The sequence below is a fragment of the Mytilus trossulus genome, chromosome 1 (assembly GCF_036588685.1).
Source record: "Mytilus trossulus isolate FHL-02 chromosome 1, PNRI_Mtr1.1.1.hap1, whole genome shotgun sequence".
In the NCBI taxonomy this organism is placed as follows: Eukaryota; Metazoa; Mollusca; class Bivalvia; order Mytilida; family Mytilidae; genus Mytilus; species Mytilus trossulus.
In genome coordinates, this window is record NC_086373.1 from 47,620,242 (window position 1) to 47,639,783 (window position 19,542).

The following is a 19,542-nucleotide window of genomic DNA, read 5'->3' on the forward strand; positions in this document are numbered from 1 at the left end:
AACTTATTCAAATGAGCAAGAAAAATCAAAGATTATCAAAATTAGGGCATAGGTTAAAAATATACATGTAAGCATAACTAAAGCACTTTCATGATGTACATATTATATATGACAAAAAAATGATATTTGGTGAAATGAAAAATATATGAAGCAAGAAATTGTTATCATTCACATATATCATTATGCCATCTAATTTTCCCAGATTCTTTCATGATATTTTGACAAAAAATAAATATTATGTTCATATATAAGTTTTACAGATTAAAACATGTCTAAGTGCTAAAAACAATAAATAATAAAATTGACAAATATTATTCAACACCAAAAAACCTTCGTGAGCTTTGGCAATGATCCACCTTCTTATACAATGGTCAGTGGAGATCAGATTTATCAAAATGAAAAGGTCACATCTGATACTGCACCTCTATGTGAAAATATAATAATATGTCTCTTATCAAAATAACACAGTTATAGTACAGATTACAAAACTTAATATACACTGTAGGCAATGCCACATATTATGCAATTACAAAATATTTTTAATAACTTACAATTGTAGGTACATTTTTAAATAACGAATATAAATTCTATACATGTACATTGCAATGTACATAGATCACAAAATATATTATTAATATGAATAAATGTACAAATGAATCAATGCATTTTTTGTGAACATAGACCACAAATATTCTGATAGATTTCAAAAGTGGGTGGTTAAAAAATTTCATGAGGCTCTTCGGTACAAAAATTTCAGATTTTTTTTTTTTTTTTTTTTTTTCATTACAAATTTTATTTATTACACTATTGGTTATTACTTTATAATATGGTACAAAAATCAACCAAAAAAATCGATTCTGTTTGGCCCTCAATGACTTTTAAAATGTTACTATCATTGAAAAAGCTCCAAATTATCTCCCTTTGGTGCAGAAATGCCATTTTTTTTGCATTAACATTGATATATCTTTTTTAACACATCTGTGACCTATATTTTTTATTATTGTTTTCAAATAAGCTATACATAAACAAAATAATCGTAAAATTTAGGCAATTTCTGAAATTATGTTATTATTTTATTACGATATTACCTCTATTTCTCCTATTAGTTTAACAGAAAAAAAGATCATTATTAACAAAAATGTATGCTTCTTTCGGAGGAAGATTGTGAGCTTAAATAAACGGTGCACCCATTTTTTTATTTCATTTTTCTATTGACCATGTTAACATGATATGATAAACTTCATTTATAAAAAAAAATATAGCGAAATCCTATATTACAAAAAAAAAAATGATTTATACCCACAAGCCCCCTTAAATGAAAGCATTGATTTTGTCTCTAAAATGAGCAGCCATTTACAACAAATCATAAATAAGTTCACATATTAAAAAAAAAGAAACAGATGACAAATTTATTATTATTATCAATTTATGTCAAATTGAATGCATATATATTTCCAAAATGCAATAAACATGATCAGAGAATTTGAGATTTTTGCAAAAATTATTTTGGCCTAAATGTTTAAGTATCAAAAAGTGTTCAAAGACCATGTTGTTGGTAATAGGTATATGTATCATGATTGGACCATATCCATTATATCGGGAATTACACTTGTATATAAGATGCTCCTTTTAAGGCTTAAACAATCTGACAGAAAAAAAATCCAACATACATGTAGTAACATGTACATGGAATTACCAGATATTTCTCATTTGTCTTTATAGCTCTTATGAATGAAACTCATAAGGTAGACCAAGGTGTAATTTTATGATAAATTTGAACCTTTATTCTGTGAATACCAAACAAGACTAAATGAACTATTGGCACAGCAATTACTGCTACACCAACCACCACACCAATAGTAATTGCAGGCTGTCTCCAATCCAATACATGTGGGTATATGGGACTGCGATTACCAGCAGCAAAAAATATGCCAGTAAATGTGATATAAATCAGGCCATAAATTATGGCATATACTGCATGTAATAATCTAACTGGTACTGCACTGATTAGAAGATCTACGACAACTATCACAGAATTTATGCCATGTAGCTGTAAGTTGATAATGTCAATTCCTTTACTGTGGTCAAATTGTGGCCATAAAAATGCAAAAAACATAAATGTCACCATTACAGAAGCTGTGGTAGCAATGGTATAAAAAATCCATGTAAGTTTAAAGTACCACGGCAAGGAATACAATTTAACAATAGCATCTTCTGTCTCTTCTGAATCACGATCTTCATCCCAAAAAGTTGGAGTCAAGGTCAATTCATTAAACAAGGCACGATGTCCTTCAGCATGGGGTCTTGAGAGCATGTTTGAAGTCCTAAACTTAATGCAGTAATGAAGCAGCGCAAACAGAAAATGAAGGGTTAAATATAAACAAAGCATTAGATAGGTCCAGTTTGTCAGATAGACTGGAAAGGAATATTCAATTAACATGCGACTGCTACCATTTGTCAATGTTGATGTGTTCTGCCATCTCATAGACTCCATCATAGTACCAGTTTCAATTATCCAGTAATCTGCATAAGCTGCCAGTGCTAGTCGATACAAGAGATAAATCAAGGGAGGTAATCGCCACTGAAATAATAAATAAACATAAAGTTAAGTTAAAGCAAAGTTTCCATATATATACATGTCACTTTCGTGCATTTGAATATATGCATGTCTTGCGCGTCTGGCCTAAATATTAAATTATATTCCTGGTATCTATGATGAGTTTAGGTGTGAACATGTAAGGTGGGAAAGTGAAAGGGGGAGAAAATGAGTGGGTGCCAATGTGAATGGGCGTGAATGGACCACGATTCAAGTATTACAGGCAAAGTTGATGTTTATGAAGTGTCCTATATTTTAACTTTAGTGGAAACTTAAACATGCTTAAACTCATAGAGATTTAACCCTTTAAAATAAGCATATGTGAGTAGAGTTGGTAAACAAGAGTATTTAAGATGACAGAAAATAGGGCGATGTAGTCACTGACGGAATATAATTGGGGCGATTTAAAAGTGGGGTCGAGATGTCTTGCTTTTCCATTTTTAGGCCCTAACACAAGTGATTTAATAATAATGTCATCTAATGAAATACATTCAAATTGACGGAAATGTTTGTAAAAATCAACGTGTATATAAATTACCTGAGAATATACAAATCTACCAGGATGAACATCCCCAAACCCTAATTTCTTAAAACAAAATTCTGCTTTCAAGATTTTTAGAACCATTTTTACTTTTTATTATCTCCCCTGTTATTTCTACTCTCTATCTTCATGTTTGATATTTTTATTTATATAGAACTACAAGTACTATATTTTTAATTTTTATATTAATTAAAATAAATATTTCATACCGAAATATTAAGAACAAAGGACAATATTTGTGTTTAAAGACTATGTTTTTCAACAAAAACAAAGATGGCGACCCATAGTTACGGAAGTTGTATAGTAAATTGGGTTCAGCTGCAACTAATATTTTAGGCCTATTCTCTTAGAAATGTTTATCGATTGCAACGACATCATGTGCAGATGGGGAAACATAAAAAGATAAAACATGAACAGAACCAGTTTTTCCCGAAGATAAGCAACGCAAGCAGAAAACTAGCTGCGAGAAGATTGGAAAGCTTAGATACGGGAGGGGTGCCACATTTTATGTTACACACAAAAACAAGTGGTAGAGAACCGCTTGCCCCAATCCCTACAAATAAATCATTAAGTCTTGATAACAGCAAAGGCGAATCTGTGACTGCTATTGATTCAGTGATCCAGCGTCCAGCCGTGCAACAATCATCAAATCAAAGAGATAAAATATTCAAGGACAAAACTGATTCAATTTCAAATCCTGATTCTAACACTATGTCTGGGAAAGCAGATGTTAATTTAGATGATAATGTGTTCACCTTTAAGCCTAAAGTCAGCATCGCTAGTGCCAAAATTGTAGAAAATCTTGGCACCGATTTTATGGCTAGACAGCAGCAACACTTAGAAAGACAAAGACGTAATGTAAGTTTCTGCTTTTTGGACATTTGTTACACGAAAATATCTAGTAATGTGTTCCTTATTACCAGATAACAGAGTGGGTTGTGCTATATGTTATCGTCTCTATGGCTTTATATGCCTTCCAGACAAGACAGCCACACTTCAAATAAGTCTGTAGGATGGATGGCCATACCGCAATATGGTCCATACTAATAACTTTAGTGTCACTATAGAGCATGATTAGCAGACTCAAACCCATGACCACTATGCCACAAGGCAGCGCCCACACAGACTGAACTATGGTTAGCCGTCTTGTGGCATAGTGGTCAAAAAGCAAAAGCGCTGCCCTATGCGACAGAGGGTCCATGCTTGAGTCTGGGAGGAAAGAACACGAATCTGTCATGAAAATCATGCTCTCTGGTTACAATGTATATGTACATTTGGTGCTCAACTAAATACTAGCTTGGGTATGCAAATTTGAGAGTTAAAATGATATAATGACCCCTGAGGTTGTGAAAGCATATTAAAGTACATGTACATGTACCTGTCTTGGGTAGATATATAGTCAATAGTATATAAATCTCATTTATATAATATGATATATATATACATGTATATACTATCTACATGCATATACATGTACATGTAACACAATACTTTATAAAAAGTAAAATAACAAAAAGACAAACTCGGAGGAAAATTCTAAACAGAAAGTCTCTTAGTAAATGGTGAAATCAGAAGCTCAAACACATCAAACTAATGGATAACAACTGTCATATTCTTGACTTGGTTCAGCATTTTTTAGTTATGAAAAATTGTGGATTAAACCTCAGGCCTCGACAATAACGCTTGTCCGATTGTCCGGTACCAGAGGGAAAGAAGGTCGGACAAGTAAAAGCTGTATCAAGATTGTCTGTCGTGGACAAGTACAATTATTCTGCCGAAAATAAATTTAATCCAACTTTGATGAACAAAGTAATTTATTATTAACAAAAAACAAGAAAACAAATATTAGTTTGACATGTTTCTGTATTCTGTTTATTCAAATGCAAAACCTTTTCCTCCAACATGTTTACTTGCAATTGATAATTTTTAACTGGTTCTTTGTCAGGTACTTTTTAACAGGTAAAAGGTATACTATTCTCATAATCCAGTCTTACTGATCCGAATCAGTAAGACAATGATGCGGTTTGTAGATAAGGTAACTTTACAGGACAGTTGGTCACCTCAAAAGATTTAGCTCCAAGTTTAATAGACAGTTTGGCAGCAAAGGAGACAAATTTAGTAGACATGATTGATAGACAGTTTGACAAATCAGTTCCTCATTTTGCTACCTTATTCTGTTCCTTATAATAAACACCATACTGTAATTTTTTCACAAAAACATTTTTTTTTATTTACCATAAAATTCACAAAATCATATTTGTTCATAAGTAGAAAAAAACAATACTTGCAATATGGTGACCTATAGTTGTTAATTTCTGTGTCATTTGGTCTCTTTCAGAGAGTTGTCTCATTGGCAATCAGACCTTATGATGGCTTATCTTCTTCTTTTTATTGATTGCATTTGAATAAACTTTTTTCAACTTAAAAAAACAAGACAGAATACAAATCCAATGAGTGTACAGGCAGGCCTATCAGATGGTGCCTTGTGTTTAGAGTCTGGTGAGACTAGCATTGATGAACACTATAACCTAATTCCTGTGACATGACTAGTTTCGCAGTTGTACTTGACTCATATTTTTGAAAAGTATTTCAAAAGAAAATATCAAATTCTGTTATATTGTTTAAATTCTTTTTTCTTCTTTAATCATGTTAATCAACTAAAAATGTAAAAACTTTTTTTTTAATAGATTTTTTTTGGTCAAGTAACAATTTCATTCCGACAAGTAAATTGTCTTACAGGACAAGTTGAAAAAAAAGTTATTGTAGAGGCCTGAACCTGGCTCTATAGATAGCTAAATCTGTCACTCGTATGGCAGTTGCATAAAATTCCATTATATTAAAAATGATGTGTCACAGTATGAACATACATTTTGTACAAGTACAGCAGTCAACAGATCTGTTATAATCTTAATTACTTTTTAATTTAAAAAAAAAAATCAAAATATATCAAAAAAGAAAAACAAAAAAGCATACATGTATATATTGACAAAGTAAATTTTTTTGCCTAAAAATCTATTTGTGAACAAAAACCTCTGAAAGTTGACGCATCTTCTTAAATATGATACATTTACTTTCTATTGACAAAGTAGTTATATTATTCTTCTTCAGTGTTACATATCATTTTGGTATAACTTTTGTAAATGTTCTTTTAATCTTAGAACTGTTAATTTCTTTATTACTTTATTAGACTGTATCTTCATCTTTGATACATTTGGTAACTTAGTTATAATTTTATGGTCAAACTGTCTTTGTAGTTGGAACAAGCAAACTCTATACCAACATCACATTCAACTGGTCGTCTATCTCCAGTAAACAAATCACTAAGGAATTCGAAGCTAAAGAAGAATAAAGAGGTAAAAATTGTTGTTTAAATGACAAAGGAAATAGATTCTTGCTACATAAAAAATTAAAAGGTTTATCTAGCCTTACAAGTTCATCAGGAATGAATAAATGTTATGAATATGTATACATGTTACATTTTGTACCAATTTATAGCAATCACAATGTTTGTATTAACTTCTATTCAAAAGCTAGAAGACATGCTACATGTAGGTGTCTTTGTAGTTCCGTAAGCTCACAGTGCCCTTTGTGGCTTCTGCTGCAAAGTGCAGTCATATGTCATTGTTATCTTTTTTCATAAATCACCTCCTCTGAAACTTCTTGGCCAATTCCAACTATCTTAGGCTTATGACCTGTTGAGAATCTAGTATAGATTTTGCTTGAAATGCCTGATTCTGAATTAAAAATTTCTATTGAATATGAGTTATTTCCCTTGCTGGGAATTATAAATTCTGATTTGCTGCAGATAACTTGGTGAAGAATAATGATAGAAAATGAATAAAGAATCTTATGTGTTAAATTATTTGATTATTTCCAGGTTCCAATATTTGAACTTTGCTAAAAAAACCTATGTAATTGTATAGTACAGAAAATAAGTGACAGGGTAATTGTAAACTTTTCCAGAATGAAGAAAATGAAAATTTGAATTCTACATCAGAAACAAGTATAGACAATGAAAACACAGAAAAAGTAAAAGATGAAGAATCTGAAGGTGACAACAACATGCCTTTCATGTTGAATCGTACTAAAACCACTGTTTCTCCTAACCTTCAACGTTTACTAAATGGTGAGTTGTCTCCCATCACTAACTAAAACTGCTAACTTGAAACATGCATGTCATTTCTTGCTGAAAAAAAGATTTGCAATTTTTTAAAAAGTGTACTATTCATGTATTGATGGCTTTGTTAAAGGCTAACAACCTGAAACTCACAATATTGTAATTGCCTTAGTACATGAATCTTAGTTGTTAGCAAATCTGATTAATGGGAAAGTTATAATACCAATTTTTCAGCTGATCATAAGAGTTAATTTTTTGGCCTGGTTGATCAATCTGAATGTTGAATAAGCAAGCTACAATTGTATTCCTTAACTTAACTGTAAATTAATCTTGAGTGGGTTTAGTCATGTTAAGTACATAGAGCATATTTATAAATGCTCAAGATTTAAGTATGAATATTTTATAGCTCCACCTAAACAGTCCTTTAGCAAGTCGAGGTCTAGGAGTAAGTACAAATTGCACAACCAATTAAATTACTGCCGATACGAAAAATTTGTAATCAATTGTACTCTTAAATAATAGTCCAGTCCTAACTGGTATATTAACCATATTGTTAATTATTTCTTTTATAAAATATTATAGCTTTTTAGATAGGTGCTTTTTGTATACAATTACTTGTAAATAGAATTAAAAATGAAATTGCGTGGCGGCAAAAAGAGAAATTTGCACTTTAAAAGGGTACTGTTGATTGATTTATTTTTATTGGTACACATTTTTATTGTTAATTATGGATAAATTGTATTTTCATGGTCCTGATGGATATAAGATTTCATGGTTTTACAGCTTTTGCTAAAGTCTGTGTACAAGCATCAAGAAAAATGTCCGTCCTTGAACATTTGTGGTTGCTCTATACCTTTGAAATTAGCTATCCAATGAATAGTTATGAATCTACAGTATTTATACCATTATAAGGTATCAACCAATTTGTATAAATTTTAGATTAGAAATTCCCTCATGTTTTTAGTACCAATGATATTGTACACACATACAAACAAACAGATGAACAGTTTATTAGAGTGCAACCTCTAGTCTGTGAAATAGGCTCATGATGCATATCATATCTTAACTTTACAGTCCATGCATATTCAAAATCATTAGAAATCAGGTATAAGTATGTAGGTTTTATAAAAACATGTAACTAGCTCCAAATAATCCTTATCTAACAGAAGTTGTTTAGAGACTTTATATAAATTTAATTTTTACTTACCTTTATATATAAGAAAAAAATCTTTGGTTTGGTCAAACCTTTTTACGTAGAGAACTAGTTTATATAGTATAATAATTAATTCTAGAAACATGGGTATTGGGTAATATACTAGTATTACTATGTCTGTCTATGACATGAAATAATTTACATATATATATATAAGCATTTGCACAGAACCTTTAATGCAAAATGCAAATTATAGGTTAGTCTTTTTTTTCCTAAATAATTTCTAAATAAAGAAGAAGGTGACCTAAAAGGTTTGTTTGGCTAAAATGTTCACTCAAATGTTTTTATAAACTTATATAAATGAAAGGAGATGGAATGTGTACTTTATTGAGACACCAATCCAACAACACAAAATAAACAACAACCAAATTTGTGTATACCTCATTTGTGGTTGAGATACTAAAAATCTGAAAATAGATAGTCTACAAACTATAGCATCACACTATTAGTAGTTATGCCATGAAAGAAAGTTCAATTTTAAGGTGTTTTTTTTTTAAATATGCAAATAAGAAATAAAAGGTTACTACATTTTTTGGTACACATATTTGCCATTCTTTACATCTTTTACATTTAAATAAAATTAGAAAATTATATAACAATAAAATGTTTGACTTTGATTTTTAGCAAGTTGTATAAATATTGGTAAGAATGTCTCTTTTAACAATATGCAACACTTTCTTAATGACAGATATCATTCCTTATATTATATACAAGTCATTTTCATGGGGATTCTGGTAAATCAATACATTTAATATATATCAAGCACTTTGAAAATGGAGAACACCGTAACAATTTTATTGTAGTCTTTTTTGGAAATTCAAGAGCAACACACACTTTTATATCTTTTATGGGAATGGATTTCCGCATTTACTAGTGATAACGTTTATTCTGACTTGATTTATAAGTTCAAATATGCAACAAGTATCAGTGCTATATGAAACTACTCTTAAAAAGATTGTTTGAACAGAACTATACATGTACATGTATGAATTTTATGACATTTCACGTTTCATTTGAAATGTCAATTATTTTTTACAGCATTAATAAGAAAATAAGAAGTACTATGCTCTTATTTTATTTGATACAGAGTATAGAAAAAATACCTCAAATTAATGATAAAGATAAGAGGATGTGGTATGATTGCTATTAAAGTATTAAAGCAACTCTTCACAAAGACCAAACGATGTAGAAATTAAGAGGATGTCCATGGAAAAACCAGGCAGTGGATGGCACATGACATATTTTGTTTTCAAAATTTTTTCATCTATTTCATATCACAAATTCATTCTTTCTCAAAGTTAAATTGTGTTTTTATTTTAACTGCAACACATAAAGAGAGAAAAAAATACATGGAAAGCACTAAAAATTCATTGAAAAGGGGAGATAACTCTTCATTTTGTACAAAATTTTGTTGCATTGTTAGTGAACTTTAAAATCATTTTCTGAGCCATCCACTGTTGATTCAAAATATCTTTGACATATATATCCTTTGTATGATATAAACATTGCATTGAAACCAAAAATGCAGTGCGAAAAAAATGATGTTGTGCCATTCAGCCTGATATTTACTTGGACAACAAATAAATTAGTCTATAATCTGACAACTCTTGAAGTCAATTGTTGAAATTTTGAGCTCATTTTTTCACATAGACAAATAGGTTTATTTTCTTAAAAATTTCAACATACTACGGGTACAATTAAATGAATTGTATGTACCAGTGATTCATGTTTATATGAAGTAGAATTGATAACTAACCTTTGAAGTGTATGCATACAGTAACTTTCACTTTACATGTATAAATAGTTTCTTAGTGCACAATTTTACATTGTTTGTTATGTACATTGGACAGGCTTATACTTTAGTGTGTTACAAAGTGTGTCACTAAGTCAGCCTGAGGTAAAGTCAGATGCAAATGCTTACCTCTTACATTTAGGTATACAAGGACACCAACAATAACTGACTACCATACAGCCTCAACATTTAGCAAATCTGTCATTGATTGACTGCTAAGTCACTGCTTCATATATTTCATGCATGTTCAGGACAAAGCAAACCTCAATCCACACAAGGAAAGCACCAGACAACAAAATATGAAACCATTCTATAGAGAAAAAAACCCAAACACAGTCTAATATACTTTGAACTATTTATGATTGTAAATTCTGTTTTTTCCATTGGTTATACAAGGATGTACTGACCTTTACTATCATGGTGAATGTACATGCTATACTATATTGAATTTTATTGAAATGCTTTTAAAAACATACATTATATCATGCTATTGTCTGTAGCTAAAACAGTTTTGACATTATTAATAATTACAGAATGTAAATATATATGAACAGTACACAACAATTTTATACTCTTCCAGGAAAGATCTGGTTTTTGTTTTAAATATTTTTGTTGAATTTGAAAATAAATTTAATTGGTTCAGCTTTTTAGAATGTTTAACTTGAAATGTTAGATCACATTTGATCAGAAAATTGGTAGAGTTACAGAATTTACTCAGGTTTGTCTTGCATAGTCTTTAGTTATTTTAATCATAATCTGTTTATTATTTTCTGTAATCAACATTCTATGATTTGATTTATTAAGGTCCCTATGCCGCTGGTAATCCAGATATGGTTCTGAAAAGACAACATATAAAATTAAAAAATCATCAACTGAAGTCAAAGTCTGGCGGAGACAGTGTGGATGTTGATTCTGCAGGTAATTTTCTTGTTTGAATGTAGACATGTGCTTTGTTGACCGCCATCTTTTGTGGTGAACATTTGATAAGGTTTGCAGGGAAGAGATGAGATGTTGCTTCTGTGGGTAAATATTTTCGAGTTGTGTTAACTCAAGTTTAGACTTGGAAATACTACAGATAATTGATTGAAATGGATAGAGAGAACAGAAGTCAGACAATAGAAAAAATAGATAATGATTTTCTTGGAAATTATCTGGCTTAAGTTAATAAGAGAATTTGACTAAGCATATAGAGTGTTTCTTTCTACAGTTATCTGATATATGTGGGAGAAAGGCCAATTGCTAATTATCATTAAAACACAGTCTCAATTTTAAACTGTACAACTTTTGTTTGCAGAAGTACTAGTATGTTTTCCATCAAAATGACTGTCATTGAATATTTTTAAGAAGTGGAAATGGGAAAAGAACTGGAATGATAAGATAAAAGTCACATTTTAAATTTATATTACATTCATGAAATCGCATTTACTTTTATTTTTCACAGAGAGAATGACAGCTAAAATAAAATATTTGAGTAAGATTATTTTTATAAATATGGTATACCAGCCACCAATATAACACATTTAAATATAGATAGGACACACTATATTTTGCATGTTGTGTGTGTTTGTATATTGTGTATTGTATAAGTATAATAACTACAGTTGAGAATTGATGTTTGTTGCCCATTTCATTATTAGGCTTTAAATAAACATTGATTATTGAAATAGTTTCTTTATTGGAAATGGGAAATTTAAAGTTGACAGAGAGATAGATAATAAGTATGGTAATTTGAAAAGGAAGAAGTGTTTTGCATACTTACATGAATCTTTTGTTTTGGACATGGATCTGAACCAAAGCATCAATATTTATAGGTACAAATTATATCTCTCATTTGAGAGGTTGTATATTTTTTTGTGAAAAGTAGTAATAGATTTTGAACGCTTGAATTCCATTAAAACATGTAAAGCTAGCAATAAGCTATGACATGTCATAAAGATGACAAAAAATTGTGTGTAAAGAATTATATGTGTTTTTCTTTCTGCTCCTTCACTTGTTGTGTATACATATTTGAATGGGGAAACAGTTAAGCAACTATTGTGTATGTGTTTGAATGGGGAAACAGTTGCAACCATAGTGTGTGTTTCTGGTGTTTCTATGCTAATAACTTACATTTTTACATTTAAATGTCCTCAGCTTTTCAAGAAAAGTGACTTGTTTTGATTCTAGATTTCACAATCCTGATAAGTTTCATTAAATGTTTTTTTTCTAAGATAATTTTAGCATGGACAGGTTTTGTTGTCTCAAGCATTGTCTTTAAACATTATAATGAATGAATTAGACATCATCCTAATTTTGAGCTCTGGACTATCACAACTCGCCATTTTCCATTGCAATTTCTGAGTTCCATTTGTCACTTGTGTATGACAAAATAAAAAGTGGTGTAGTCCAAATAATTTTGACCTTTCAAAAGGCTATTTAAGTTTGCAAAGGAGTCACAATAAAACTTTAGAATAGCCTTTCAAGACGTTATAATTATTTGGACTACAATATTAGCATAGAAAAGTATTTTTGGTTGTTATGATTGTTGGCATTGTACTTGTCAATTTTCCTTCATTTTTTTATTTTATTATTTCATTTACAGTAAAACCTGACTTTAAATCAGAGTAGAAAAATTTGTCTCTCTTTTTTTTTTAATCTCTATATCATATATATTGTGTGTCCTAGTACATCGTATCAGTTAAGACAGGGTTCCAGACTAACAGTTTATGTATTTGTTTAGAAAGGTTTCACTGTATTTACAAAAGAGTGATATATACATCTCTCAAGTACTTTATAAACACATTTTAAGTATTATTAGCTCATTTTAAATGCAATAAATTTTATTTTTAACATATTTTTTTGGTCTTAAAGAATTTGATTAATGTATTTTATTATTTTTTGACATTTCAAGATTGTTGTCTAAGATATTTAGAATTGATTATAAAATCTGTATTTGTTTTTTAACTAGATGTTAGATGGTACAATTCTATTTCATTATTAATTGTAGACCTTGATGCAGATGTACAGGGTTCTTTGTCAAGAAGTAAGACCATGCCATCACTTAGTCGGCCAAAACTCTCTAAAAAACTGTCCCATTCACATGTGGATGGTAATGCAGAACGTCTTCGCCATGCAAAAGAAGTAGCCGAAAGGGCAATAAAGGTCAGTAGCTTCAAAATTTGATGACACAAACTTATACCACACATATAATTTAGATATATATATAAATGAACAAAGATGAATTTAGAAGGATTATATCACAAAAATTCTGAGATTTACATAAATTAAGTGAAATCTTAGCAATATCATAGCTTAAGCAAATCATCAGTATTTTTCTTGAGTGAACTACATCAAAGAAATGGTCAGAGTTCATAAAAAAAAGGTTTAGTTTTTTCATTTATGGCTGTTTCAGTAACATCATCAGTAGATTGATTTTGCTTGTGTTTTTCAGAATCGTAAAGTATTCACAATACAAGGAGGTTATTCTACTGTAAGACATAGTCTGAGAAAGAGAGGATGGGTAGAAAAGTTTTATAAACTCCCAGGCCCACCTAAAAAGACTCCTCGAAAGAAACGGAAAAAAGGGGGAGACGATGATGATGATGACGACGATGATGATGATGACGATGATGATGATGATGACGACGATGATGATGACAGTGATAGTAAGAAAATATTTTTATTAGAGTCCTGACTGTTTCCAAGAATAACAATTAAGTAATCAATTGATCTGTGGTTGAAAGTCTATGTCATTGGTGAACCTTTTTTTTATCATCTTTCTCAACCTGTTAAAGTTTTCATTAGGCTACTATGTAATTCATTATTCCAGAATGACCTGTAATTTTGTGTATTGATAATTATTTTGTAAAGTCATTAGCAGAATCTAATTTATCCAGTTGATGTTGTTATGTTGTTTGATTAATAAATTACAGATGATCAGCCAAAAATTCCTCCATGGGAAGAAGATGATGGTATCTATGGTATAATGGTATGTTTTATATATTACAATGTACATATTTAACCAATCTTCAAATAGCTATAGGGACTTCTTTTCTGTCTTGCTAGCAAGACTTGCAGATTTTTACATGCTTAACAAGTTAACAGCCAGATCAACACGATAAACAAATGATTGATTTTTGGTGGCAGGAAAATTAAGTCAATTCTCTTATAGATGATACTTTTAGATGATACTAAAATTTATGATAAAAGAGATGATTTTTCATTTCCTATCGTTAATTATCCATTTTTAGATGGTGACGTTCCCTTGTCACCATCTTACGGTGTTTATATATCTCAACTTGTACGATTCGCTTGCGTATGTAACAATGTTTTAGATTTTAACGAGAGAAATTTATGTATTACTGAAAAATTATGTCACCAGGGTTTTCGATATCACAAACTAGTCAAAACATTTACTAGATTTTATCATCGGTATAAGGACATCATTTGTAAATATAAGTCAACATGCAGACTTCTTATACGTTCAGGTATTTCACATCCATTTTTTTTTGGAAATATTCTTTATAAAGCACAAAGGTGTCAGTATTCACCTCATAAACTAACAAAACCTTTGACTTATTAAGAAGGGATATAGTTACGATACTGTTGTCAGGTCATTAAAGATTGCATATTTTGGCGTTAATATTGATTCACTTATAGGGGGTTTGCATCAGAACTAAACACATTTATTCAAAAACCAGTTGTTGGCATGACACGGGTTATGTTCTTCTCATATATGTTATGAAGTCCGGAGCTGGCATGTCAGTTAACTGCTAGTAGTCTGTTGTTATTTATGTATTATTGTCATTTTGTTTATTTTCTTTGGTTACATCTTCTGACATCAGACTCGGACTTCTCTTGAACTGAATTTTAATGTGCGTATTGTTATGCGTTTACTTTTCTACATTGGCTAGAGGTATAGGGGAGGGTTGAGATCTCACAAACATGTTTAACCCCGCCGCATTTTTGCGCCTGTCCCAAGCCTCTGGCCTTTGTTAGTCTTGTATTATTACATTTTAGTTTCTTGTGTACAATTTGGAAATTAGTATGGCGTTCATTATCACTGAACTAGTATATATTTGTTTAGGGGCCAGCTGAAGGACACCTCAGGGTGCGGGAATTTCTTGCTACATAGAAGACCTGTTGGTGACCTTCTGCTGTTGTTTTTTTCTATTGTCGGGGTGTTGTCTCTTTGACATTTTCCCCATTTCCATTCTCATTTTTTTCTTAATTATAAAGAATTTTTATGCCTTAAAATTTAAATTGAAGAATAAAATATTGTTACGATATAAAAAGAAACAGGAAAACTAAGAGTCTGATTTATAAACAAAACAATGTTTGAAAAACAAATATGATATACAGCAACAAACAACAACCACTAAACTTGTCAAGCAACTACCAGTATATATTTTTTTACGCAATCTCAATTTCTGTTATTGATAATTTTTTTACAGCACCCATTGTTATATGAAATCAGAGGTGTGAAAAGCTGATTTATCCAATTTATTTTTTGATTCTTATTTTATTACAAAATGTTCGTTTTTTTCAGTCTCGTATTGTACGGAATGTAAACCCTACCTTTATATGGGTGTTAAAGAGAGACATAATTGACTACAGATTTCTGACAAAGGAACAGATGGTGAATCATTATTGCAAAGCTGGCTCATTCACTACTAAGGTAATTTATACAACAAATTAACATAGAACTTACCAGTTAAAAAAAAAAACATTCAGTTTCTGATTTTCTTTTGTCTTCTCATGCTCATTGAAAAAATTATAAAGATTGTGCAATAGGAATAACAGCACTGCAGTTAAACAGTTTCCACTGTCAATTTATCAAATTGAGGATGCCAGCTCTACAATTGTTTAAAGTAAAAAAAAGAAGAATTTAATTCTTATATGAAAATTATGTCACTCAAAGTAAGAGAGATAAACAAATTATTTTCTTAATAAATTTTCAGTAATTTTATATAGGGCCACACAAATAAGATAGGTAGTCTCTTTAATGTCTAGAAAAAGATTTTAAGATAAGGCACAATTGAAATATATAAAGTCAGTATTAATGCTAAAGAACAGGCAACAATGTTATGTTAATAAATGGTACATGTATACTTTTCACTTTGATAGGTTGGTTTATGTGTAAACATGAGAAATGTTCCATGGTTTGAAGATGCTAATCCAGACCATTTTTATCCACGTTGTTATAGACTTAGTCATGAAGAAGAAAAAAATGCATTTATAGGTATTGATTTTACTAACAGAAATATTTACTCGTAGATAGCTTTGTAGAGGGAGCTGCACTAAGATATTAATAACTTACATATATCTGTTATATTATGTTGTGATTTTCAGTTTTCATGGGTGAAATTGTCTTCATGTGGAACTTTATTTCATGAGATTGACAATTCTGTTTATAAAATAGGTTTTCAGGCTAATTTAAGAATCAAAAGATGCAAGCTGCATAGTTTATTACTATGAAATTTGTAATTTAAAGTCATTAAACCTTTTAAGTTGTAAATGTTTGCCCTCCGAAACTTTCTTCAAAGTTTTACAAAATGGGTACAAAGCTTTTAACTGTTTATGCTGCAAGCCAGTGAAAATCAAATCCAATTTTTTTAAATCCTTTACTATTACACATGTACCAATATAGGAAGAAAAAAGACATGGGAAGCTTAAAGACAGCTTGGGGGCATTTTTGAATTAGTGGGAGCCATGCAGGCTTGGCATTGGAATTGTTACTAATGAAGGCGTTTTTTTTGGTCATGTGAAATATCAATTTACCAGTATTATGAGTAATAGGATAACACTATTTGGTGTGTGGGATCCTTGAAGCATGCAAGGTCTACATGATTGTCAGACCTTGACCTAATTTCATTGATCAGTCTGAGATTAGTAAAGATAGTGTTATGGATGTGATGCTTTAAGTTCTAGAAACAAACAGATATTTCTTAATTTAAAAAGGATGATATAAGAATTCTATTCCTTATACATAATTATACCCCCGCTTTAAAAAAGGGGGGGTATACTGTTTTACCTCTGTCTGTCCTTCTGTCAGTCCGTCAGTCAGTCCGTCCGTCCCATAAATATTTTTCGTCGCATTTTTTTCAGGAACTACAATACAAGGATTTCTGAAATTTGGTTTCAGGGTTTATCTAAGTCAGCTATACCGTGTGATGCCTTTTCAGATTGATCACTTGAAAACTTCCTGTTTACCGAACACTTGTATGATTTTTTACATGATAGCCAAGTTGAAAATTTTCGTCACATTTTTCTCAGGAACTTCAATACAAGGATTTCTGAAATTTGGTTTCAGGATTTATATAAGTCAGCTATACCGTGTGATGCGTTTTCAGATTTATCACTCGACAACTTCCTGTTTACCGAACACTTGCATAATTTTACACTAATAATATTATCCACTTGAGGCGGGGGTATCATCAGTGAGCAGTAGCTTACAGTTTCACTTGTTATTTCTTCTTTCTTCAACTTTGGGATAGAAAAATTGGGACTCCGAGATTTTTGTTTTTATGCTCGGCATTTCAGGATTGACTCGGTCAGGATCCCAAAAATCTTTTTTTGCATTTTGGGATGTCAGGATTTAGATTATTTAAATTTCTGGACCTCTGGATTTTGTGTTTTTAAGCCTGTGGTTTCGGGATCAGGACCCCTCCTATAACCCCATAACTCAAGAATGCTTTCAGCATTATTTATGAAACTTTGATAAATTGTTTATATCTGTCATTGTAAGCTCCCTTTCGATTTTTATAAATTTTAAATTTTACATTTCCAAGGTATAAGATTTTATATATATTCATAAAAAAGGGGTGATTTTCAAGTATTTGGACAATATCCTTAAAGTGCTTAAAGCAGTTTTCATTAAAATTTGATGACTGATTTATATCTATTGAGATAACCTCCCTTTAGTTTTTCATAAAATTCTGATATATATAGCATTGAAAAGTTATTGAACTTTATTGAAAAAGCCATAAGTGTATAAATGTGCTCATGGCACGGCTGTTTATTGATAGTAATATGGTGATATTAATTAATTTTGATATTAAAATTGACCTTTTCACTTTTTCTGTCCTTTAGTTATGGTCCTTGATTGTTTACATTCTGACATCAAACGCATGATTGTAAGCCACAGTTAACTTTAATCTAAGCCTGATGATGATTTTATTATTGTTTTGTGTTTTCAGACACAATAATTACTTATCCCATCCTTTTTCAAGTTTTCAGTTTGGAACACAGCATGATTTTGTAAAATGATATATCATTTAGAAATTGTTTGAAAAAAATATTAAAATCATGAATATATTCCTGGTTTTTTTTCAAATTTTATAACAGTATCTTTTATTTTATACTACTATATGACCCTATTTTTCTCTTACCTGTATACAGCAGAATTTATTAAGATATTATAGAATTATCACCATCTTTTGTTGAATCACATTAAATCATATATGTATTTTAGAATAATGTATCCTATACATGTATAGTAGCTAGTATCAAAATAGAAATTGAAATAGAAAAAAGAGTTGCATCAATGACTATGAATGTTGATCTTTTATAATAATTAGCTAAGTAGGTTTTTGAAGATCTGAAAACAATCATTTTATTCAATTAAAATATTGGATTCAAAGTTTTTGATATTATTCTAAAAATATTAATGTTATCTGAGAATATGACCTGTCTATTTTGTTATACCCAAATTTGATAAAAAATATATATGCGTTATTGAACTGCTTGCCTTTGTTTGAATAAATGTTTTTGTTGTAATTTAAGGAAACTTAAAAAAATAAATAAAAAAAGAGCAGATAAGGTTGAAATATAAATATTTTAAAACAGATTAACAAAAGCATCGGAATGTATCTTATAAAATCTTTTTTTAACTTCCTTTTTCATGTTTTTTTGTTTTGACTTTCCTGTAAATGATAAGGAAGTTCTAAAGTGGAAGCAAAACTTGATTTAAATTCCTCATTTTTATCATTGGATGAAAATATTTATATGAAAATGTCCTACACAATAATTTACAAACATTAAATAAGTGATCATTAGTAAAATAAATTTAAAGTAGAAGAGTGCATATATATAATAACCTCCCTTTGAAAGTAGATTATATTTTTATTTATATCTTTTTTGTCACAATTTATGTATATTCAATAAATACTATTTATAGAACAAACAATTACGATTATTATGATTAGAATATCAATGAGTTTATGACAGGTAATAGTATAATTGATGCATATTCAATTAAAATTTGATACCTTTCCAATAAAACTGACAAAGTATAAACTTAGAT

At 30.2% G+C, this 19,542-nt stretch overlaps 2 protein-coding genes across 11 annotated transcripts in view; one reads left to right on the forward strand and one right to left on the reverse strand.

Annotated features, from left to right (window-relative positions):
- LOC134725873 (tubulin tyrosine ligase 3-like) overlaps nucleotides 1-19,542 on the forward strand; it is a 54,453-nt gene that overhangs the window by 13,948 nt on the left and 20,963 nt on the right. For 7 of the 10 annotated variants that reach the window (XM_063590119.1, XM_063590180.1, XM_063590155.1 and 4 more), the window contains exons 1-10: nucleotides 3,393-3,995; nucleotides 6,392-6,490; nucleotides 7,101-7,263; nucleotides 9,092-9,109; nucleotides 11,064-11,177; nucleotides 13,246-13,400; nucleotides 13,690-13,903; nucleotides 14,171-14,226; nucleotides 15,787-15,915; nucleotides 16,365-16,479. In XM_063590119.1, the coding sequence (XP_063446189.1) occupies nucleotides 3,522-3,995; nucleotides 6,392-6,490; nucleotides 7,101-7,263; nucleotides 9,092-9,109; nucleotides 11,064-11,177; nucleotides 13,246-13,400; nucleotides 13,690-13,903; nucleotides 14,171-14,226; nucleotides 15,787-15,915; nucleotides 16,365-16,479 (1,537 nt within the window). In that variant the 5' untranslated portion in view covers nucleotides 3,393-3,521. Of the gene's footprint in view, nucleotides 1-3,392; nucleotides 3,996-6,391; nucleotides 6,491-7,100; nucleotides 7,264-9,091; nucleotides 9,110-11,063; nucleotides 11,178-13,245; nucleotides 13,401-13,689; nucleotides 13,904-14,170; nucleotides 14,227-15,786; nucleotides 15,916-16,364; nucleotides 16,480-19,542 lie in introns of those variants that run through there. The other 3 variants (XM_063590171.1, XM_063590128.1, XM_063590137.1) reach the window with 3 other exon arrangements.
- LOC134725926 (protein rolling stone-like) lies at nucleotides 747-3,248 on the reverse strand. The gene is made up of 2 exons (XM_063590223.1): nucleotides 3,135-3,248; nucleotides 747-2,581 (listed from the first exon to the last, which is right to left on the reverse strand). The coding sequence occupies exons 1-2, from the start codon at nucleotides 3,219-3,221 to the stop codon at nucleotides 1,739-1,741; spliced, it is 930 nt and encodes a 309-aa protein (XP_063446293.1). The 5' UTR covers nucleotides 3,222-3,248; the 3' UTR covers nucleotides 747-1,738.

What these genes read in the sequence shown, in the direction of transcription:
- LOC134725926 (XM_063590223.1), bottom strand. Translation starts at nt 3,221, where the DNA reads ATGGTTCTAAAAATCTTGAAAGCAGAATTTTGTTTTAAGAAATTAGGG. An exon ending in GTAGATTTGTATATTCTCAG is followed by an intron (nt 2,582 to 3,134) that starts GTAATTTATATA and finishes TTATTATTTCAG; the next exon opens with TGGCGATTACCTCCCTTGAT.